Raw genomic sequence first — 18,469 nt, 5'->3', positions numbered from 1 at the left:
AGCAGGACTGACACCAATCTGTATCTGCAAAGTGAAGAGTCACAGCCTTCAGAAGAAAAATAACCAAAGATATTTTTCTTTAATCTATCCTAAGAGATCAACGGAGACAACAGACCTCCCCAGAACAGCGGCGAGAGTCACTCAGCTCCTTCACTATGAGAATAAAGGCCTTTCCTGTTTTTTAGAGGTCTTTGAGGTTCCCACTCACCTCTCTTCAGTTTTCAAACTCATATCCAAACTTTGTCCCTGTGAAAAGAGAGAACACACCTTGCAACTGATAGCAACTACATAGGTGGAAATACTAACTAGAAGTTATGACATCAACAGGGTCACCAGATACTAACCGGAACAGCACTCCCACCCACAAAACTGCATCTCGGGAACACCTTTCCCTTGCACCTGTTTCAGACATTTTCAATAGTCTCCACAGAGAATAAAAACATCTACTCAGAGAGCAGGGGGAAAAAAATTATTTCTTCTGCAAGCTTCTTGCTTTTCTCCTCCTCTGGTATTTTTCTTTCACACCCTTACAGACTTTTTGCTTTAGAAAGTTATGAACTTCACACTTATTTTGCAAGACCCAAACATGAAAACATTTTTAGACAAACTGCACTGAGTAATCTCAGTATTTCATTCTAGGTATCTAAGAAAACAGCACTCCTAAGAATCACGTGCAGCTTAACTTTCCAAATGCCTATAGGCAATGGGGGAAAAAGTTATCCCAAGCATGTTAAAACAAGTGCACAATGTTGACATTACCTCTCCCAGAGAAACGATTCTATCAACTTTTTGTCCAGTAGGAAGGGAATTAACTGGTACAGTCCCCAATCCCAGAACTGTAGTATGCTTTTCAATATCAGGGTTCATACCATCCTAACAACAAAAAAAGTGTTATTTGAGCTCTCCAGAAAAAAGTTAAATATATATGACTTTCATATGTCAAAACATCAAACAAAACAATCCTTAAGATCATTATAACTAAACCTTTCCCAAAAGTCTAAGGCTTTTCAAGATCATCCTGCTCTCTGCTTGACAGATCTTTGCTGGGATTATTTCTGTCACTCAAATAGCTTTCTGGTTTTTTTCTTAATATAGCTGTCTGCCACAAGCAAAAAATCTTCATCTCCAAATATAAAATTTCCCCCAAAAACAGTTGTGTTCTGACATGTGTCAGAAAGCTCACAAGCGAACTTGCATTCTGTCTTCAAAGCAGGATTTGGAAAAGATACCAACAAGGCCACAGTGTTAGACATACAAAAAAAAAACCACAAAATAGGAAATAAGATAATAGCCTTAGGGACAAATAGGAGCATGTAATTAAAAAACATAATCATCTTTACAAGCAGAGCAAATTAAAGTTTGCTAGGAAATCTTTGAGTTTTCTCCCATGTTGGATTAGCAAGTAGCAAGCCCTCTTAATACAGAGCTGTGTGCAGATTCCTAAATTTAAAAGAGGCATATTAAAAAACCCCCCATATCACAGGGCCACACTCAAACCTACCAGGCGGGCTGGAGCCTTTACACCCACCACTGCCCTCAACCCTTGGGAGGAGGCAGCACCTTAACGAAACAACAGGTTGTCACCCTTCTCACAACAAGAACTGAAGACAGACAAGGAACTACCCACAGATTTCACAGATGTCTTCTGACCAAAAACAGCTGTCCTGAGTCAAATGTCCCTCTCAGCCCACTGTCCTCCTCCTAACAGGGACAAATAACATGCATTTTGGTACAGGGCAAGCAACATTACTATGTTCCTGGCACTCTCCTACCTCTGATAAGAGAGGAAAGGTCGGAGTGGATAGCTTTGTGCTCTATGCCAGCTCTTGAAGGAGTATGTTCTGCTCGCTATCAGGGGTGGTTTGGTTGGATTGGCCACCTAGGCCAATCTCCATAGTTGACTTCTACCCTGTTTTTGCCTGCCTGGCTCTGAGTTTTTGACTGCTTAAGTCCAGGTCTCTCTCTTCAGCTCATGTTTGCTGCCCAATCAACCCCACTGCAAAGCTATTCTTCCATATTCCTTTTTGTGTTCTCTTCTCTGTAGCTGCCTCTAGAGTAGTCAAGATCACCATCTGCATTCATGCTGCCCAACTGCTTGTGGGGATGAATAACATCACAGAATAAATAGTTTCCTTGCTCTCATTTTTGGTGTCTGGCTATACTGGGAGCAGTCATCACATAAATATTTAGTCACTCCTATGGGATACACAAACTGCATGGGTACCTGTAGAAACTGTGAAGTGATAGATAAAGTTAAATAAGCCTCTGGAAGTGGCACGTGCTCTACAAGTTTTCTATTAGAAAAGACTTGCTATAGAGTATCTCAACAGCTGAAAGTAAAGACATCTTCATGCAGCAAGCATGTGCAGATTCACATTTTTTAATGCCTAAGTTTGAACGGATTTTAAAACGTTGGGAAGGGTATAGTTTTAAGACAAATTCACCTCCTTACCCAATGTCAAAGATCCAATGAAAAGTCTGACATTTTTATTCAGTTTTTAAAATAAAAAATAGTAGTGTGTAAAAAGCAACGATAGAGAAAAACTTCTCTCTCTCTGCCCATAAATTCCTAATACATAATCAGAAAAATCCATTCAAGACAGGCTTCTAGCCTAGAAAATTTTGATCTGAGCAGTTACAACATTAGCATTAAGTTTGATCACAAAGGTGTATCTGGCAGTGATGAGTAACCTTAATAATAGATGGTCCCTAGCACCACATACATATAGTACTCCACAAGAAACTTGCTTCCAATGCAAGCTTTTGACAGCCACACATACCCGAATAATATACCCAAAACTGACATCCCAGAACATCTGAAGAAGTCCCTGGCCTTCTTATGATCAAATTAAGGCCGTTCAATTTATGTTTAAGGATATTTTCATGGACCAAAGGCACTGGTTTCAGAGTGGATTTATTCAAAAGTGGGCTGTAAACTTTGTAGCAGTCAGCACAGGTGCTTACCTGTAACACAGATATGGTTTGCTGCAGCTCCACTTGCAGTTCTGGACACATTTCTTTATCCACATGAAAGACAAATGAGGTTCCGTAATCCTTCTCATTGTCAGGTCTCCAAGGAATACACAACTGCTTCTGATATGCCCCTGGAACAGACAGCTTGACCTCACAGTTCCCTGTGCATTAGAGTAAGAAGTTGAGGCCATAGAAACCATTTAAATAAATGTTGCAAATCAGATACTTGTTAAGTGTAGCTGAGACTACGAAAACACAAGCAAAGACCCTCTTTTGTGGTACCCACTGGAAGTGACCCAGTATTATTTAGTATTAAAAATGAAAGCAAATTTAACTTTAAAAGTCAATTTTGTAGTCAGTAAATAAAAATATAGAGAGAGAATCAAGTTTCCCCTCTCTCCCAAGGAATAAACATGCTGAAAAGTAGATCTGACTTAAAATCTGCAGGCAGCCCTACCTTGCTGTTTCTCCTTTGCTTTTTCTTCTTTGTTGACAGTGCCTTGCAGAGACAAGCAAGGATGAACCTGTGAAAAAAAGAAACCAGCTCTGGTTATGAGGATTTTGTTCACTTTGTGAAGCTTAATCCACATACTATAGTAGGTTTAAGTTTACAGCTGCAAAATGTCAAAAAAATTAAGGATTATTTTGATCTTACAAATAAAGAGCAAGTTTTTGAAGGGATTATCTGTTCATTTCAAAATCAAAACCACCTTTCCTATTCCAGTTACTAATTTTTTTTGCAACAGTACTTCATAGTTACAAGTTCTCAACACCTGGGGGTTTTCTGTTGTTTTATCTTTTCTTAATGCATGTGTGAGTACCTATTCAGAACCTGTTCAGATCCAAGCAAGCACTTCATAAATTCTGCCATGACTTTCTGTCCTTGGATTGTCCATGTCCTCATGAAATTTAGTCTCTCACACCATTCAATCATCAGCTTCCCTTCTAGGACAGCAGATGAGATACTTAATTGGCCATAATTGCTCTCAAAGATAATAAACTACTCCACTGCTTGAATGTAAGACTGATTTGCTAAGGGAAATAGGAACACAAAGGACTCTCTCCTGTGAAATAGTTTGCAGAACAGTGCTGTTAAATGCCACCAATTTCTCCTGAAAAAATTTTAAAACTCTGCATTTCAACAATGATGAACTCTTTCACATCCTTTTCCCCTTATTAAAAAAACATCACTCCTGTCCCTTTCCTTTGGGGGGAGAAAAGAAGTGGTAACACCTGTATTTTTAATGTATAACGCATGGATTTTTTTAGACTGATTGCTCCAAGAGAACAGACAAATCCCTCAAGATGAGATCTCCCACTCTCAGACTCGAGAGTTATCACCTACTTACTAATGGCACTGATAAAAGCTTAGAAATAATAGGTGTTAAGATAAGAAGGGGGACTATACCTGGCCAGCATGTAGGCTAGAAAACTCAGTACAGTCTGCAAGACTCACCAGCCTCCTAAAGACATTTGTTGTTTATATCTTTTAAAACAGCCCCACTAGAAAAAAAAATACCCTTTCTGTCAGTTGGTATGAAGTTTTAAAAATTGAAGAAGCTTTTTCAAACAGAAAATTAAAAGAGAGAGGCACATGCTGGAGAGAATAGGAGCTATTTGGATGCAGGAATTGAATTCTCAATAATTTCTGTCCTCTCACAACTAAAAACCTACCTTCAGGAGTAAATTCCAACACATATTTAATTCATTTGCATGTACTCACCACAAGGACTCCATTGGTCAATACCTCTGTGGGGGCATCTGAGCTGTGAAAGGAAGAGATTTAATGCAAATGAGTTGTTTTTAATTTGCTTCATCCTACTTTACAAACTAATTGCCTGGATAAGAGGTGGGGGAGAAAGGTCCTCAGTGTGAGAGATCTATGCAAACTAGACTGACATCAAGTATACTTCCTTTCAGAGAATAATGGGGGAAAAAATACTGAAGAAAAAATTCCTCTGCAACTACAAGCATACGGTATAAGGTCTCCCCATCTTAGTTATTTTGATAACCTAGAGAAATAGGTTAAATAGACTGTCAGATAAATTCAGTTGTTTATATTGCAAGTATTCAGTTGTTTATATTGCAAGGTTAACTGTGTAAGCTTTCCACTCCTAAGTAACTCATCCACAAATTATTCATTTCCTTGCAGCACTGCCATTCCCATGAAGTCCAGCAAAGTTTTGTTTCTTTTTTGGTACCCCAAAAATTTTGGTGACTGGAGCTTTAAAGCATATTTGTGATCAGCCATTGGTGAATTAACTCAAAACCAGAGAACTGTAAAGCGTTAGCCTTCTTATGGGCAAGACTGTCCCTGCACAGAAAAAGCAACTAAGACAACATAACTGCAGAGCACAAGTTCATTCAGCTCTTCAGGCAAGACTCACCATTTCTCCAAGTAAAACTCTACATCCAGCTCTTCATTAGCCTTTGAAAATAAAAGTTGGACAAAGGTGACCCTTGATCTTCAATATAATTATGAGTTTTTCCAAGAGATTAAGCTTTCTTCCTCTTACAAACTACAGTAACTATTTTTGGTGCTTTTACAAAAGCTCCAGTTAAATTTTGGAAGATTTAAATTCATGCTTTCTGTTGTTGTTGTTCTTCAAAAACTCCTCTCCTCCCAGGCATATCATATATGACCAGACACATCTATGTTTGAGGAGACAAGCGCACACAAGTGAGAGTTGGCTCTCGGGTCCATTACTCTGCTAAAGAGAAAAAAACACCCTCTTTTGGCTTAAGTACCACTGCAGTGCCATCTCTGCAAACAGCTTCTACATGAGGCTTTGTGCTTCCTCCCATTTATTATTACAGCAGATCGCACTCCTAGCTCATTGCTGTCTTTGTCTCATACAGACTTTAATCCAGTCATCTTTTCCCCTGCCATAGCATACAGTAAATGCTTGATACCAGACCTAACACAGCTTTTAAAATAACTGAGTAGAAGCCAATTTGGGTAATTCTCTTTACTGAAGTTGAAGTTTCCAGTTCCATAATTACTGATCAAGATGACTTAAGCATTCAGCAAACAGGATAGAGTTAGTGGGAACGAGGGAGTTACTAAGCCTCTTTCCGTGATCACAAATCATTTAGAGTGCCTGGGACACTGACCAACACCTCCCTGCTAACTGCATACCAGTTAGTCTGCTTCTGACCACACCAACAGCACTGAAGCCCCATTTGTCAAGAAAACACATCGTTAGCTCACCTTTAATCCAGACTTATTGTAGCAATGTGTTTGAGGCAGTTACGAAAAAGATCAGACTGGTGATATGGCTTTAGCTATGCAAAACAAGCTGTCTTGTTGCAAGTGCAGGTGCACAGGGACTGAGAGTAGCTGATATGCACCAATGTCACCCACATGAAGCAGAGGTTAAATGTAACTGAACATATCTCAAGTAAAATAAGCTTTTCTTAGGCTTTTGACTTATTAAATACAGAGATAACCTTTGCAGCAATAAACTTCTTCACTGCAAACTGATGATGATCAACTAAATAAGACAGTCTGCAGTCCCAAAATGACTGCTGACTGCAAATACCTTTCTTTTTAAGCCCAGTTTATGCCCATCTCGTCTCCTGAAAAATCAATTCCCTTTAAAAGTGTTTTAACATCTTCTGAAAGACAGCAGTCATCCCAAGTTTCATTTAGCATGCCATCCCAAAGACTGTGGAACACATACACAAAAAAAAAAATCACTAGGGATTTTAGAAACATCTCAGATGACAGTAAAACCACATATGCTGTCATCACCTGCTGACACATTTTCCCCTTCTGGTTTCTACAACACAGGTATATCAACCAGCACATACTGCCGGATTTCTGTCATGATGAGCCGCAGCTATTCACGGTTGACCTGGGAAGAAGCCAGGGACTAACCTCAGGGTTCAACCTGAAAGTGCGCAGCAGGGGCTGACCCGGCTTCATGCCCCCTACATCGAAGACGACAGAAGTGAGCTCATCACTGACAAGGACATCCTTATCATAGAGTGTCAATTCCAGAATGTTCTAAAACCAAACAGAAACAAACAGCCTCAGATGAAGAGACAGAAACACTTCCACAAACCTGAGTAGTTGTATACAACAGACACTTTATGCATTATCAATACCCTTCTCCTTTCTCACTCCTGAAAGAGAATTCACTATTTCCAGCAGGACTTACAGCATAGTTAAGCAAAAAGCTTCTAGTTGACAGTGTTTAGCTAAAAGATTTTCTGAGCTTCCCAACTAGAGAGAGGCCCCAGCTGAATGCACGTGGCAGTACCCTCCACCAGCTTCAGGCACAGATTTGCCTGAGGAAGCAACAGCAATTTCCACTCTTTCAGCATGATTCAGTCCAGGATGTTATAGGGACCTATCACTTCCTGCTCAGTCCTGTCTCAGAGCAGGTAAGTCCAGCAGAAACTAATTGAAATAGACACAAGGAGTACATATGGCACCCAAAAAATGGCCTCGCAGCAACTAGCTTTCAAGGAGACAAGACTGAACTTAGAATTGTGCTGGCACAGCCTCGCAGCAGTAACAAGAGTGAGGCCTCAGGAGCCTGCAGGGGAAGAAAAAGCTCACACACTCTAAAGCTTAGTTTGCAATTTTCTTACCATTTAAGTCAACTACCATTCCACCTTTGTCACCAACCATTATGGAAAGGTATTCCAGTGACGGGGATAGTTTCTTGTTAATAAGCACCTTATCCCAAAGCCTAGGATGTTATTCAAAGCAATAGAGCCATACTAAAACTAATCTTTTCAAGTACAGTTTCCTTCCCTCTACCATTAGTGTCTACTTTGAAAATGAATGCTGACAATCTGAAGATTTTGTTCAATACTCTGTTAGGTCCTGCTCAGACAGCAGACGGATGTACTGTCTCTATCTAAGAGTTTGAATTTTGCTTTTCTCGATCGTAGGAACTGATAGCAAAATTTGACAGAATGAACTAAGTGGCAACGTGATTTGACATTTAGTTCCCATTATCCTCACTCAGCCACTTGGCTGTGTAAGGCAAGTAGAGCTACAAGAAGGCAACAGCTACTTTGTGAAAGTAGAAGCAACCCTCAAACAGAAACTTGCTTTATCAAGGAATTTCCTTGAACTCTACCAGGTATGCCATAACTTCCCTTTCGTGAGTTGCATTACAAGGACATTTATGGAAAATTCTAGCTGCAATTTACGTGAGACTGCAGTTACAAACCGCTGTGGTTATCACTGGACGTGCATAGTACAGCTTTTTGTACCACTGAAGACGACTGACACCTTACAAGCAACACTGGTTTTGAGGGTAATGAAGATCCCTTGGTTTTGAATGAAGTGTCAAAAGTAAGCCAGTACACAAATGCAGGTAGCCCAACCAGCACTCCTTACCTTGACAGCACTATGGATTCGATACTGGAAAGTTTCATTCCATTCTGGGTTATCAGAGTTGTCAACAACTTGAGTTCGGGAGACTATGGGAGACGCAGTGGGCAGCTTTAGTTCCACGTAGCAGTCGGCCTTGGACACTAGAGCAGAGAGTGTGGAGACAGATATCAGAACAACTTTAATCAAACATACTCTTCCCCATGAGCTCCTCATTTTCTAGCTCTCATTGCATCACAGGAATGTGTAAATTTAAGGCTGGACTTGGAAAGCAAAAGCCTTTAATGAAGCACACGTCTTTAAACAGCAGCAAATTGAACATTAGGTACCTGTATTTCTTTTTTCTGGTTCATCCAAACCATAAGGCCCTTAATAAAAGGGACGTCTACTCAAAACGTGGAAGAGCAACTTTTCAAAAAAAGATTGCTGCCTCTTGTCCTGTCACTGGACACCACTGGAAGAGTCTGGCTCTATCTTCTTAATACCCTCCTTTCAGATACTTGTACACATCGATAAGATCCCCCTGAGCCTTCTCTTCTGCAGGCTAAGCAGTCCCAGATCTTTCAGCCTTTCTTCATATGAGAGATGCTCCAGTCTGCTTACAGTCTTAGTGGCCCTTCGCTAGACTCTCTTCAGTGGCTCCAATATCTCTCGTAGTGGAGACCCCAGACCTAGACACAGTACTCCAGATGCAGCCTCACCAGTGCTGAGTAAAGGGGAAGGATCACCTCGCTCGTCCTGTTGGCAATGCTCCTCCTAACTTAGCCCAGGATACCGTTAGCCTTCCTTGCAGCAAGGGCACACTGCTGGCTTATGGTCAGCTTGCTGCCCACCAGGACCTCCCAGTCCTTTTCGGCAAAGCTGTTTTCCCGCCTATTGGCCCCCAGCATACACTGGTGCACAGGGTTGTTCCTCCCCAAATGCAGGATCTCTGCTTCTTTTTGTTGAACTGCATGAGGTTCCTGTCAGCCCCCTGTTCCAGCCTGTGGAGGTCCCTCTGGAGAGCAGCATGACCCTCTGGTGTACCAGTAACTCCTCCCAGTTTTGTAACATCAGCAGACTTGCTGAGGGTACACTCTGCCCCATCATCCAGATTATTAATGAAGACACTGAACAATATGGGACCCAGAATTGATCCCTAGGTTACATCCCTGGCTTCCAACTAGACTTTGTACCACTGATCACCACCCTCTGACCTTTGCCATTCAGCCAGTTCTCAATCCAACTCCCTGTCCACTCATCCAGCCCATACTTCATCAGCTTCTCTATGAGAATCTTCTGGGAGACAGCATCAAAAGCCTTTACTAAAGTCCAAGTAGACAATATCCACCCACTGCTATACCCTCACCTAGTCTGGCCAGGAGCTGAGCTTTCTGTTTCCGTTCCCTGAAAATAACCGATTATCTTGGAGTCCTTCCTTCTTCCAGTTAAGGCCCCTTTAACAACTCAAGTATGGGAACCATTCTTCAATCCTGTTGAACAAAGAGGCCATAAGAACTACTTCACAGTGTGATTCTAGCCCTCAGCCCTTCAGGAGTGTTTTCCATTCCCTGGACAGTCATTTAGCATTCCAGTAGTTTCATATAGGATGCCAGATATAAACTTAAGGCAGGCAGACTACCTTACTGTATTAAATCTGAAGGAATTAAATCTCAAATGAGTTTTAAAGATCAAAATGCCCCAAACAGCCCTGAGAACTTTATTCAACACAGATGCGTAAGAGGAAGGGAATATATACCATGCTATAAAAAACAGGAACAGGTGAAAAGCAGTTTGTCTTGGAATCAGTCAACCACCTACCTCCTTAAAAAGCTTCAATGACATAAGCAAAATAGCAGACACATGAAAGAAAGCACTACTACAACTGGGAAAAACAAACATTTGGAAGCTAGAATTGAAGAGTGCTACTTCCAGGTGCAAGAAGACTGTTCAGCAGCAGCAAGGGTGAAATTTGCCATGAGGGCTGAATCCAGACAAAGGAACACAGAACAGGCCACAGTAGGACATATAAAGGAGTAGGGAAGTAAAAAGTTACCAGGACTTATCTGACCTTGTTCTGCAAAGTAGCAGGGTTAATGTGCAACTCAGCCTCACATCAAGCCTTTAAAATACATATAATGCTTTACAAGAGAAGCCTTTGTTCAGACATAAAGGCAATACACTATATGTAGGTAAGAATTTCCCATAACAATGCTACCTGTGTTACAGGTATGCACTGAACAAACCATCTGTTTTCACAATACCTTGACTAAATACTTACACAGATCTGTACCCTTGATGTTCCTGGCTCGGAGGACTTTTACTGTTAGGTTGTAGTAAGGGTGCTTCTCCCGCTGAAAAGAGAGGAACAAGCTCAGCATGTAACAACTGCAATGCCCGTTCTATAACTACACTAGTATCAGTCCAGAGAAATGGATCAGACCAGTCAGCCCAAAATAAACTATTAATGAGTCAACTTGGGAACATATGCAGTGCTTTCAATGTCCTGGAGAAAGACTGAAGGAGTCTAGAGGGGAACTCAATTCCCTTTCAGCACAGCAATGAGTGATGTCTTAGGGTAACTCCTCACGGACTTCAGAAAATAAGTCCCTTATTTAGGGTTTCCTCTAATTACAGATCAATTTTGAATTGCTTCATTTGGATAAACAGATACTGAAGCTGCTCAAGTAATTTTAATCATGGCTTGGCTAGTTTAAAAGTACTTGTCAAGGGCACACTATGCTTGAGTATTAGCAGACATGGCAAGAACCTTAACAGCATGGTCTAAAGACATAGAAAGCATACACTGTTTACAATGACGAAAAACCCACTTTCTTGTAGGAACGCATACTTCACGGCAGTTTGAGCAAGAAAAGACAAACCTTAAATTCCTAGTCATTCTGGACTGTTACTGGTATCAGCACTCTAGACGTGCATGCCACTTTACCAGCATACATCAAAATGTAATCCTTGCTCTTGAAAGCTTCGGGGAGGCTATTTTTGGAAAGTAGTATTAGTATCCAAATGCCCGCATGTGAAGAGGAAAGAAAAGCCTGACTGAATACTAGAAGATCACGAAGGAGAAGCAGGGGGGAGGGCAGGGGAAGACAAGAGAAAACAGCTTGAAGGGATTTAGTGCAGAGACTGGACAGAAGCAATTGTGTAAGGCTCATGAACAGAATGGGATTCCGCCTCATTTCCATCTGTTATGACACAATCCTGGCCAGCTAAGAACCTTTTCTATTCTTAAATCCCATTTCAAAATGCTTTTTACAAGTGGTCACTACTTCACATTCATCATTTTCCACATGGTTGGCTTGAGACCAGAGTTCAATTTCCAATATGCTAAGTATTCATCTACAACTGAATTCAACAGGATCTTCGCTTACAACAAAATGCTGCAGAGTGCCAAATATTATATAAAAACATAGGCCCTACATATGAGTAACTAGGATCTTAAGAAAACCAGTGAACCCTGAACTATCAAACTCTTCTTGAATACTCCTTATCTGATAAACGGAACTGTACTATGTTTGTTAAGCAGTCACATACTTGTGGGGTTTTCCTTATTTCTTATCACTATAAGATACTTGCCAACTTTTGCAAAACAGGGTTTGAACACAATAAAACCAAGACATACATAGTATACCAAGTAACTTTGTACTGAGTGCCATCCACCCTGACCAACAAGTGAAGGGTAAAAATTACATGCATAGTCTAAGACATCTCACACGCAGGTGCCACATTAAAATTGTGCAAATAAACTCCAATCATACTATTATTACTCTTAAAGGGCTCTTATTTGCAGAATCAACATGTTAAAGATACTCCTTCCCCCATTTGTTTCTGGGAACAAGACACGCCTTCACATCTAATTTCACTATGAGCTCTATCCTTCAGATGCTAGTTTTCTTCCTTTTTAAACCTTTCCTAATCACTTCTATTTTGTCCAATCCCTGACACTAGTTTCTCAGGCAAAGCCTGACCTCCTTTCTACCTTGTCAAGTTGGGGAATGGACTACAGAGAGAAATTCAAGATTGCATAGATTATTCTCACCAACTTCCTAAAGGTGCTGCAACTCTTCAGGTTGTTGAGAAATGAAGCTACGTGATCACACCCCCACTGCTGTCAAAGCAATCTTCACTCATGTAGCCTGACTATCGCCTAGAATTCAGACACAGAGGAAATCAGCAGAGGAAACACAGAACACCCTGAAGATAGCATATCCCTCTTCTACTGCACACCGTCTGTCAACATATAGTTACATGTTCAAAAGAAAGTCCTTTCCAAAGGTCTCTAACAACTGTTGATATGCAGTCAGTCATTACATAGCTGAGGATACATTTTCCACACCCATGTCATAATTTAAGGGCATATAATGCAACAGACATTTCATTGTGCACCCAAGCCTGTGCTACCAATCACGCCAGAACCTTCCCATGTGCCTTTTCTATTTATCTTTTAGCCAAGGCACAGCAAGGTCATAACATGTTAGAAGGTGAGCTTGCAGAGTAATGAAGCATGAGAGTATCAGATATGCTCTATCTGAACACATCAGGGAAAAATCAGGCAAGAAATCTGTATGGGAAATGAACAACAAATAATGACAGTTCTGCCGATACCAGTGTACGTGACAACATACCAATGTACGTGACAGATGCAAACAACCAATTTCTAGTTTGCAGTTTAATGATTTTTCAGAATCATCCCTTTTCCAGAGCTCAGGAAAGTGCATCTGAAGCAAAAAAAAAACTTGAAATCCTTAAAACAGGGTACAAGTCTTAATTCTCAAACACTCAACCCTGCTAACAACTGTCTGTATCTTTCATCTAAAGTGAAGGTGCTGATCCAGCAGCAAGCAACTGCAAAACAGGTTATCCCAGCTACAGGACCCAGTAGTCTTTACTCTGACACAGTCCAGAACACCTGCCTTTATATGGTAAGTTCTGGGATCCACTCCACATCTCTCAGTGGATGCAGAGGACTCACAATAAACACACCAGTTTCATTACAGAAATGTCAATAGCAAATAAAAATGTAACTTCCAAGCCATATTTTCTTTTTTGTTCACTGCTACCAGGCAAATCAGGTAGCTCAGTCAAAGAAATGTCCAAGGGAGCACTTTCCCCCCATCTTGTTCCTGCTCCCAAGTAAACACTGCTGCCCATGATTCCTTTCCTCCTTATTTCAGCCACAGTGCCACAAGTTCACTTCTAAACCCGAAGGTAAACTACTGGCTTTCCTAGGCACCCCTTGCATTTTCCCTCCTCCTCCAGAAGTGTGCACCCACAGTCACAAAAGGAGACTTCAGACCCAGCCCTATGAAGCCCAGAAGACCCTCCATGGTCTTCTGGAGGGCAAGTTTTATAACCGGTCAGGTGATAACAGTAGTGCAAGCAGCTCAGTATCACAACACGAGCGGCAAACACTGGGCTCGCTCTCAGTTTATGTTGTTTGTCTTTAGATGTGTAAAACTAAGGCTAAACTTTGGAAAGTTAAAGATACCTGATCAGATTGAATTAACCTCCAAAGCCAAAAGGGTGATCTGCTGCCCCTCTCCTTGCACAATTGCTATTAACTAGTCAATACAAAAATCTCTCCTTACCAGCCAGCACAACTTCACTAAGTAGTGTCTAATTTTTTCATTTATTTATATAGCGAGTACCTGAGGGGAAACATCACATCCAGTGGTTTACTGGTTAATGGAAATCACAGCAGGCTAACACTAGTCTCTTCTACCCTGATTTCCCAAGTAAACAACACCACAAAAAAAAGTTCAACAAGATAATTTTTATCACACAGCAAGCAGGAGTGCAGAGAGGCATACAGGCAGCAAGCCATCTTGTGACATTTAACTGTCACCTCAATTTTAAGCTGCAGATTTAGGAGGGAGACAGCTAATCAGATGACATATCAGACCTCCTATGCATAAGCTCCTTCGCAAACAGTTTAGTGCAATTCAAAATTGAGGTTATTGGCCAGACCGTCTTATACAATGAATGATTATAAACCATTTAAAGGACAAACACATTGAAACCACTTTATCTAATGTGGTTGCACTGCATTATGAACAGGGGGTGAAGTCATCATTAATCTTTGTCTACTTTAGATTATTAAGCCCTGTGGGATAAGGCAGAGAGCAGAAAGGGAATGGCGATCAAGGATATTTTGCAAGAAAACACATAAGCACCTTTTTGTCTCTACTGATGAGAAGCCCAGTATGCTGGAGTTTCCGCCCAAAAGTACTTGGCATCAGCTTAATTCTGTTCCCCAAAACCTAAGGAAACCTGCTCTGCATTGCCTTGACCTTGAATTTAGTAAAAACCTAGAATCTACATTAGCATTGTTATCCAAAATTTTCCCCTAATGATAAACTTTTTGATTAATTCCTGCAGAAGTGCAGGACTGGTTTTCCACACATGCAGCAACAGGACGTCACTGCCAAACGCCTCTGCTAAAGAATATCATCTCAAAGACAGTGCTACAATTTGTCTTCCCCGCCAGTGATAAAACCCAGTCTCTTTCCTATCCTTCCTTTGGAAAAGCACGGCTGCCAGAAAAGGCAGCACTCTGGGTGGAAACGGGCCCCGCAGCACCTCATGGAACATGGGGAAAGAAGTCCCGTCGTCTCCGAGGAAAGCCTGACAAGGAAACGCAGAAAGTAATACGAGTCACCGGACGCCTGGCTGCGAAGGGCTGCTGGCTACAGGCTGGGTCTGAAGTTTTGGGCAGGGCTGGGCTGGGCGCCAGCTGCCAGAAGCAGAGGTGTGGCCTGCGCTTGCCAAACAAGCCAGTTCAAAACCTCGCTGGCAGGTTTTTCAAATACTGGTAAAAGATAAGGGCAGCAAAGCAGCACCGAACAGGGAAGCCCTGGGAAGGAGGAAGCACCGCTCCATGATGAAGCCACAACCTCAAAACGCCCAGTATGGATTTTCTTTCAGAGTTCCGGCAACCTGGTCTAGGACTTTGGCCGTTTCAAACCCTTTCAGAGTTTCAGCATACCCTAACAGAATACTTTTAAATAGAAAGAAATTCCCACCTTACAAGCCTGAAGCAAAACCGAATTTGTGATTGACTGTAGCTGTTCAGAGAAGTTTCGAGGAGGTCTGAGTGGAGACACCACAATTTGATGTGCAACTAGGATGTCTCAGAGAACATTAATTTACCACCCCATCTAACCTCTCGCTATGTGAGCGGCCTGCACAGGTTCCCCCCCTTTATTCTCATTTCCATGTAGCATAGTCTTGATTCTTCTACCAAAGGTTCTTGAAAAATTGTACAACAGATACAGCAGATTTTTTTCAGTCCATTGTGCTTTTAAAAATATTTAAGTAGTAAAGCAAATTGTTTACTGGAAGTGATTAGTTTGCCAACAGCTGCTGACAGTTGGCTTGTCTGGAGCTTTTTATTAAAGAGCTTAAACTGAAGCAGCAGACCAAAAAACAAACTTAAGTGTTTTAACAATTAGAAAGTGGCAGAGAATGTATGAAAGCCAGTAATGCAGCATGTCACCGGCTCCATACAAACATGAGAATGTGACACATTCTCAGCAAGGTCCCATTCATTAACCATTTCCTGTCATTAGTGTCAGTCACTAGATCAGAATTTAAGAAAATTAATAAAAGCACAGGCACTGACATTCACAACACAAACAAGTCAGTACTCGTTAGTGAATTCACAGACTTACAGGCAAGGAACAGGCAAAAAGCAAACATAATACCATTGCAAAACAGCCAGCAACAGCTGTAAAGCTCTCACGTGGTACTAAATGGTAAAGATAGACACTGGGTTGAAAAAACAATTTCTTTGCATTTCTACATACCGCTGCATTGAAAATGAAGGAGTGTCATATTAAGTTTTTTTTACCTTAGAAAAATTACAAAACCATAACTGTGATTTATTTATGTTTAATCTAATCTAGCTCATGACCATAAATTACAGGAAAACTGAGGCGGCCTCACACAAGTAAGATAACATGGAGAAATCACAATTATTCTCAACAGTTTATTATTACAGGCAGTATATAAAACCTGTATTTTACCTTGTGAGTGCCCAATTGCATTTAAAATCAGGCTTACCTGTCTTCTCCTGAAGTTCTGTCCTCTTCCAATGAAATCTCAGCACAAGGATCTCATGTTTATAGGATTTCTCTTGAATTTTTCTCTCAGGAAAAACTGAAAGCTCTTTAGAACATATGCTTAAGAATTATTGCATAGTCAACAGATCATCCATTAGCAAATAGTGTTTGTGTGCAGTTTTAGCTATCTACAGCCAACTTAATATCCAAAGAGAAGCTACTTGCTTTTGTCATTTCCTAGCAGATTAAGAAAAGAAGCAAGCAAAATGGCACCAAAACATGAGGCAACAAAGATGGCCTCACACCTGGTAAGTTTACTTCTGCTTGGATTAGCATCCCCATAGTGATAAAGGTAGATGTATATCTACATTTCATTCAGTTATTTTTTTTGTCAGCAAGCATGAACAAATGACACCATCACCACCTATACTATATAGTACTTTAAATGTGCATAGATATCGCAAGGGACCCCTTTTGCTCCTGTTAGCAGCACTGAGAGCAAAGCTGAGATGCAGTGGCTTGCAGCTGCATAATTAGAAGAGATGAAGATTCCAAATTATGCTATCAAGGTTTTGGTTTGGGGTTTTTTTTGGTGGGTTGGTTTTCTCCAGAAATACCAATATACTCAATTGTCTGACATGGACACAAAGACTCTTCTTCAGTGCTGATATCTCCCATTTCTATAGAATGGGAAAACTGAAGATCTGTATTCTACTTCCAACACTAGACTAGTCTATGACCTACAATTAAAGCAACTGCAAACCTGTGAACCTTAACGTTTCCTGATTTGGTCTCATGGAGCTCAACATCCCTCCCCACCCAGAAATAGCTCAAAAAAAATTGTCAGTAATTTTAGTGTTCTCTATTAAGTACATATTTAATGGTATAAGACTTTCAAAAACATTCTTCAAAGAGAGAATACAAAAGTGGGTTTTGTAGGGTATCGAGAACGTTCACAAGCATACTGTAAACCTGTAGATCTAAAAACCAAAGTTGAGAAGTGATGACAGCTCTCATATGACATAGCCTCATTTGAGTTACATATATTAAAGCAGGAGTGACACTGGGAGCCCCTGCATTGGGTCTGACTTCCAGGAGAAAGTGAGGACTAATATATAAAAACATTTACAGCAGCCCAGAGAAGCTTAACTGCACAATGATTGAAACACACACTGGTTCACAATATTTATTATAATCTATTGCTTTAGGTAAACCTGCTGTATGGTTAGTAAACCCAAACCACATTATAAGAACCAACAAAAAAAAAAAATTACATCACAAACCACATCTGTGTAAAAGGTATGCAATGGAAGCAAACAGAGGCACAACCTTAACCGTGAAAGTAAGAGCACAATGAAGATCCTCATATGTGAATACAGCTCTCCTGGTAGCAGATAATGAAGGTAAATAAAAATCAGACTAACAGTACTAAACATAAGATAGGTAAAAATCAAAGCAATCTTGTTATGTCTGTATACAAAGAATACAGGGCCTTTTTCAATACCCTTCTTTCATTCTCAATGACTTGTAAACACAACTCTCCCAAACCATCTTCCCTCTGTACCTGAACTCGTATATAAAGATCTATACAGAATGTGCAAATCCAATATAAGTATTTTTAAGCTCTCTTCTTCAAATAGAAGAAATACAAGGTTAAAAACATTAACACCACAGATTCCCTCTAACCAGCCTCTGCAGAAAGACATCAGTAGCAATACTGCCCGAGACATCCAAGTACAGAAGTAGCAAAACACTGGACTAAGAAATCCATAAGGCGGCATACGAACAATAAATACAAACACATGTGGAAGGGGAAAAAACAAAGTTATCAAAGGAAACTATTAACACTGGCAAATGAAAGTGAATTAGGACTCGTCAGCCTACAGCAGATCTGTTCCTAAAAAACACTCACATAACAATGGCTTAAGTAAACCTATAATGTTAACTGAGATCCAATTACACCTTAGGCAGACAGGCTTTATTCATCTACTTGTTCATTAGGAGGTGATATCAGGTAGTTACACGCCATGCTCCATACTATTTAATAATTACATACTTATAAGTATTGCTAGACCAGGATGTTGGG

At 40.6% G+C, this 18,469-nt stretch overlaps 1 protein-coding gene across 2 annotated transcripts in view; it reads right to left on the bottom strand.

The window, feature by feature from the left end:
* Positions 1-14,914, bottom strand: part of PLA2G4F (phospholipase A2, group IVF) — a 24,569-nt gene extending 9,655 nt beyond the window's left edge. Inside the window, exons 1-11 of one of the 2 annotated variants that reach the window (XM_009575524.1) lie at positions 14,808-14,914; positions 13,108-13,111; positions 10,587-10,659; positions 8,333-8,469; positions 6,854-6,982; positions 5,361-5,401; positions 4,697-4,739; positions 3,431-3,497; positions 2,965-3,134; positions 760-873; positions 209-246 (exon numbers count right to left, since the gene is read on the bottom strand). In XM_009575524.1, the coding sequence (XP_009573819.1) occupies positions 209-246; positions 760-873; positions 2,965-3,134; positions 3,431-3,497; positions 4,697-4,739; positions 5,361-5,401; positions 6,854-6,982; positions 8,333-8,469; positions 10,587-10,659; positions 13,108-13,111; positions 14,808-14,914 (923 nt within the window). Of the gene's footprint in view, positions 1-208; positions 247-759; positions 874-2,964; positions 3,135-3,430; positions 3,498-4,696; positions 4,740-5,360; positions 5,402-6,853; positions 6,983-8,332; positions 8,470-10,586; positions 10,660-13,107; positions 13,112-14,791 lie in introns of both variants that reach the window. The other variant, XM_009575523.1, reaches the window with a different exon arrangement.
* Positions 14,915-18,469: the final 3,555 nt, after the last annotated feature.

This window comes from Fulmarus glacialis, unplaced genomic scaffold (genome assembly GCF_000690835.1).
Source record: "Fulmarus glacialis isolate BGI_N327 unplaced genomic scaffold, ASM69083v1 scaffold784, whole genome shotgun sequence".
Taxonomy (NCBI): domain Eukaryota; kingdom Metazoa; phylum Chordata; class Aves; order Procellariiformes; family Procellariidae; genus Fulmarus; species Fulmarus glacialis.
This window is presented reverse-complemented; position numbering and strand designations above follow the sequence as displayed.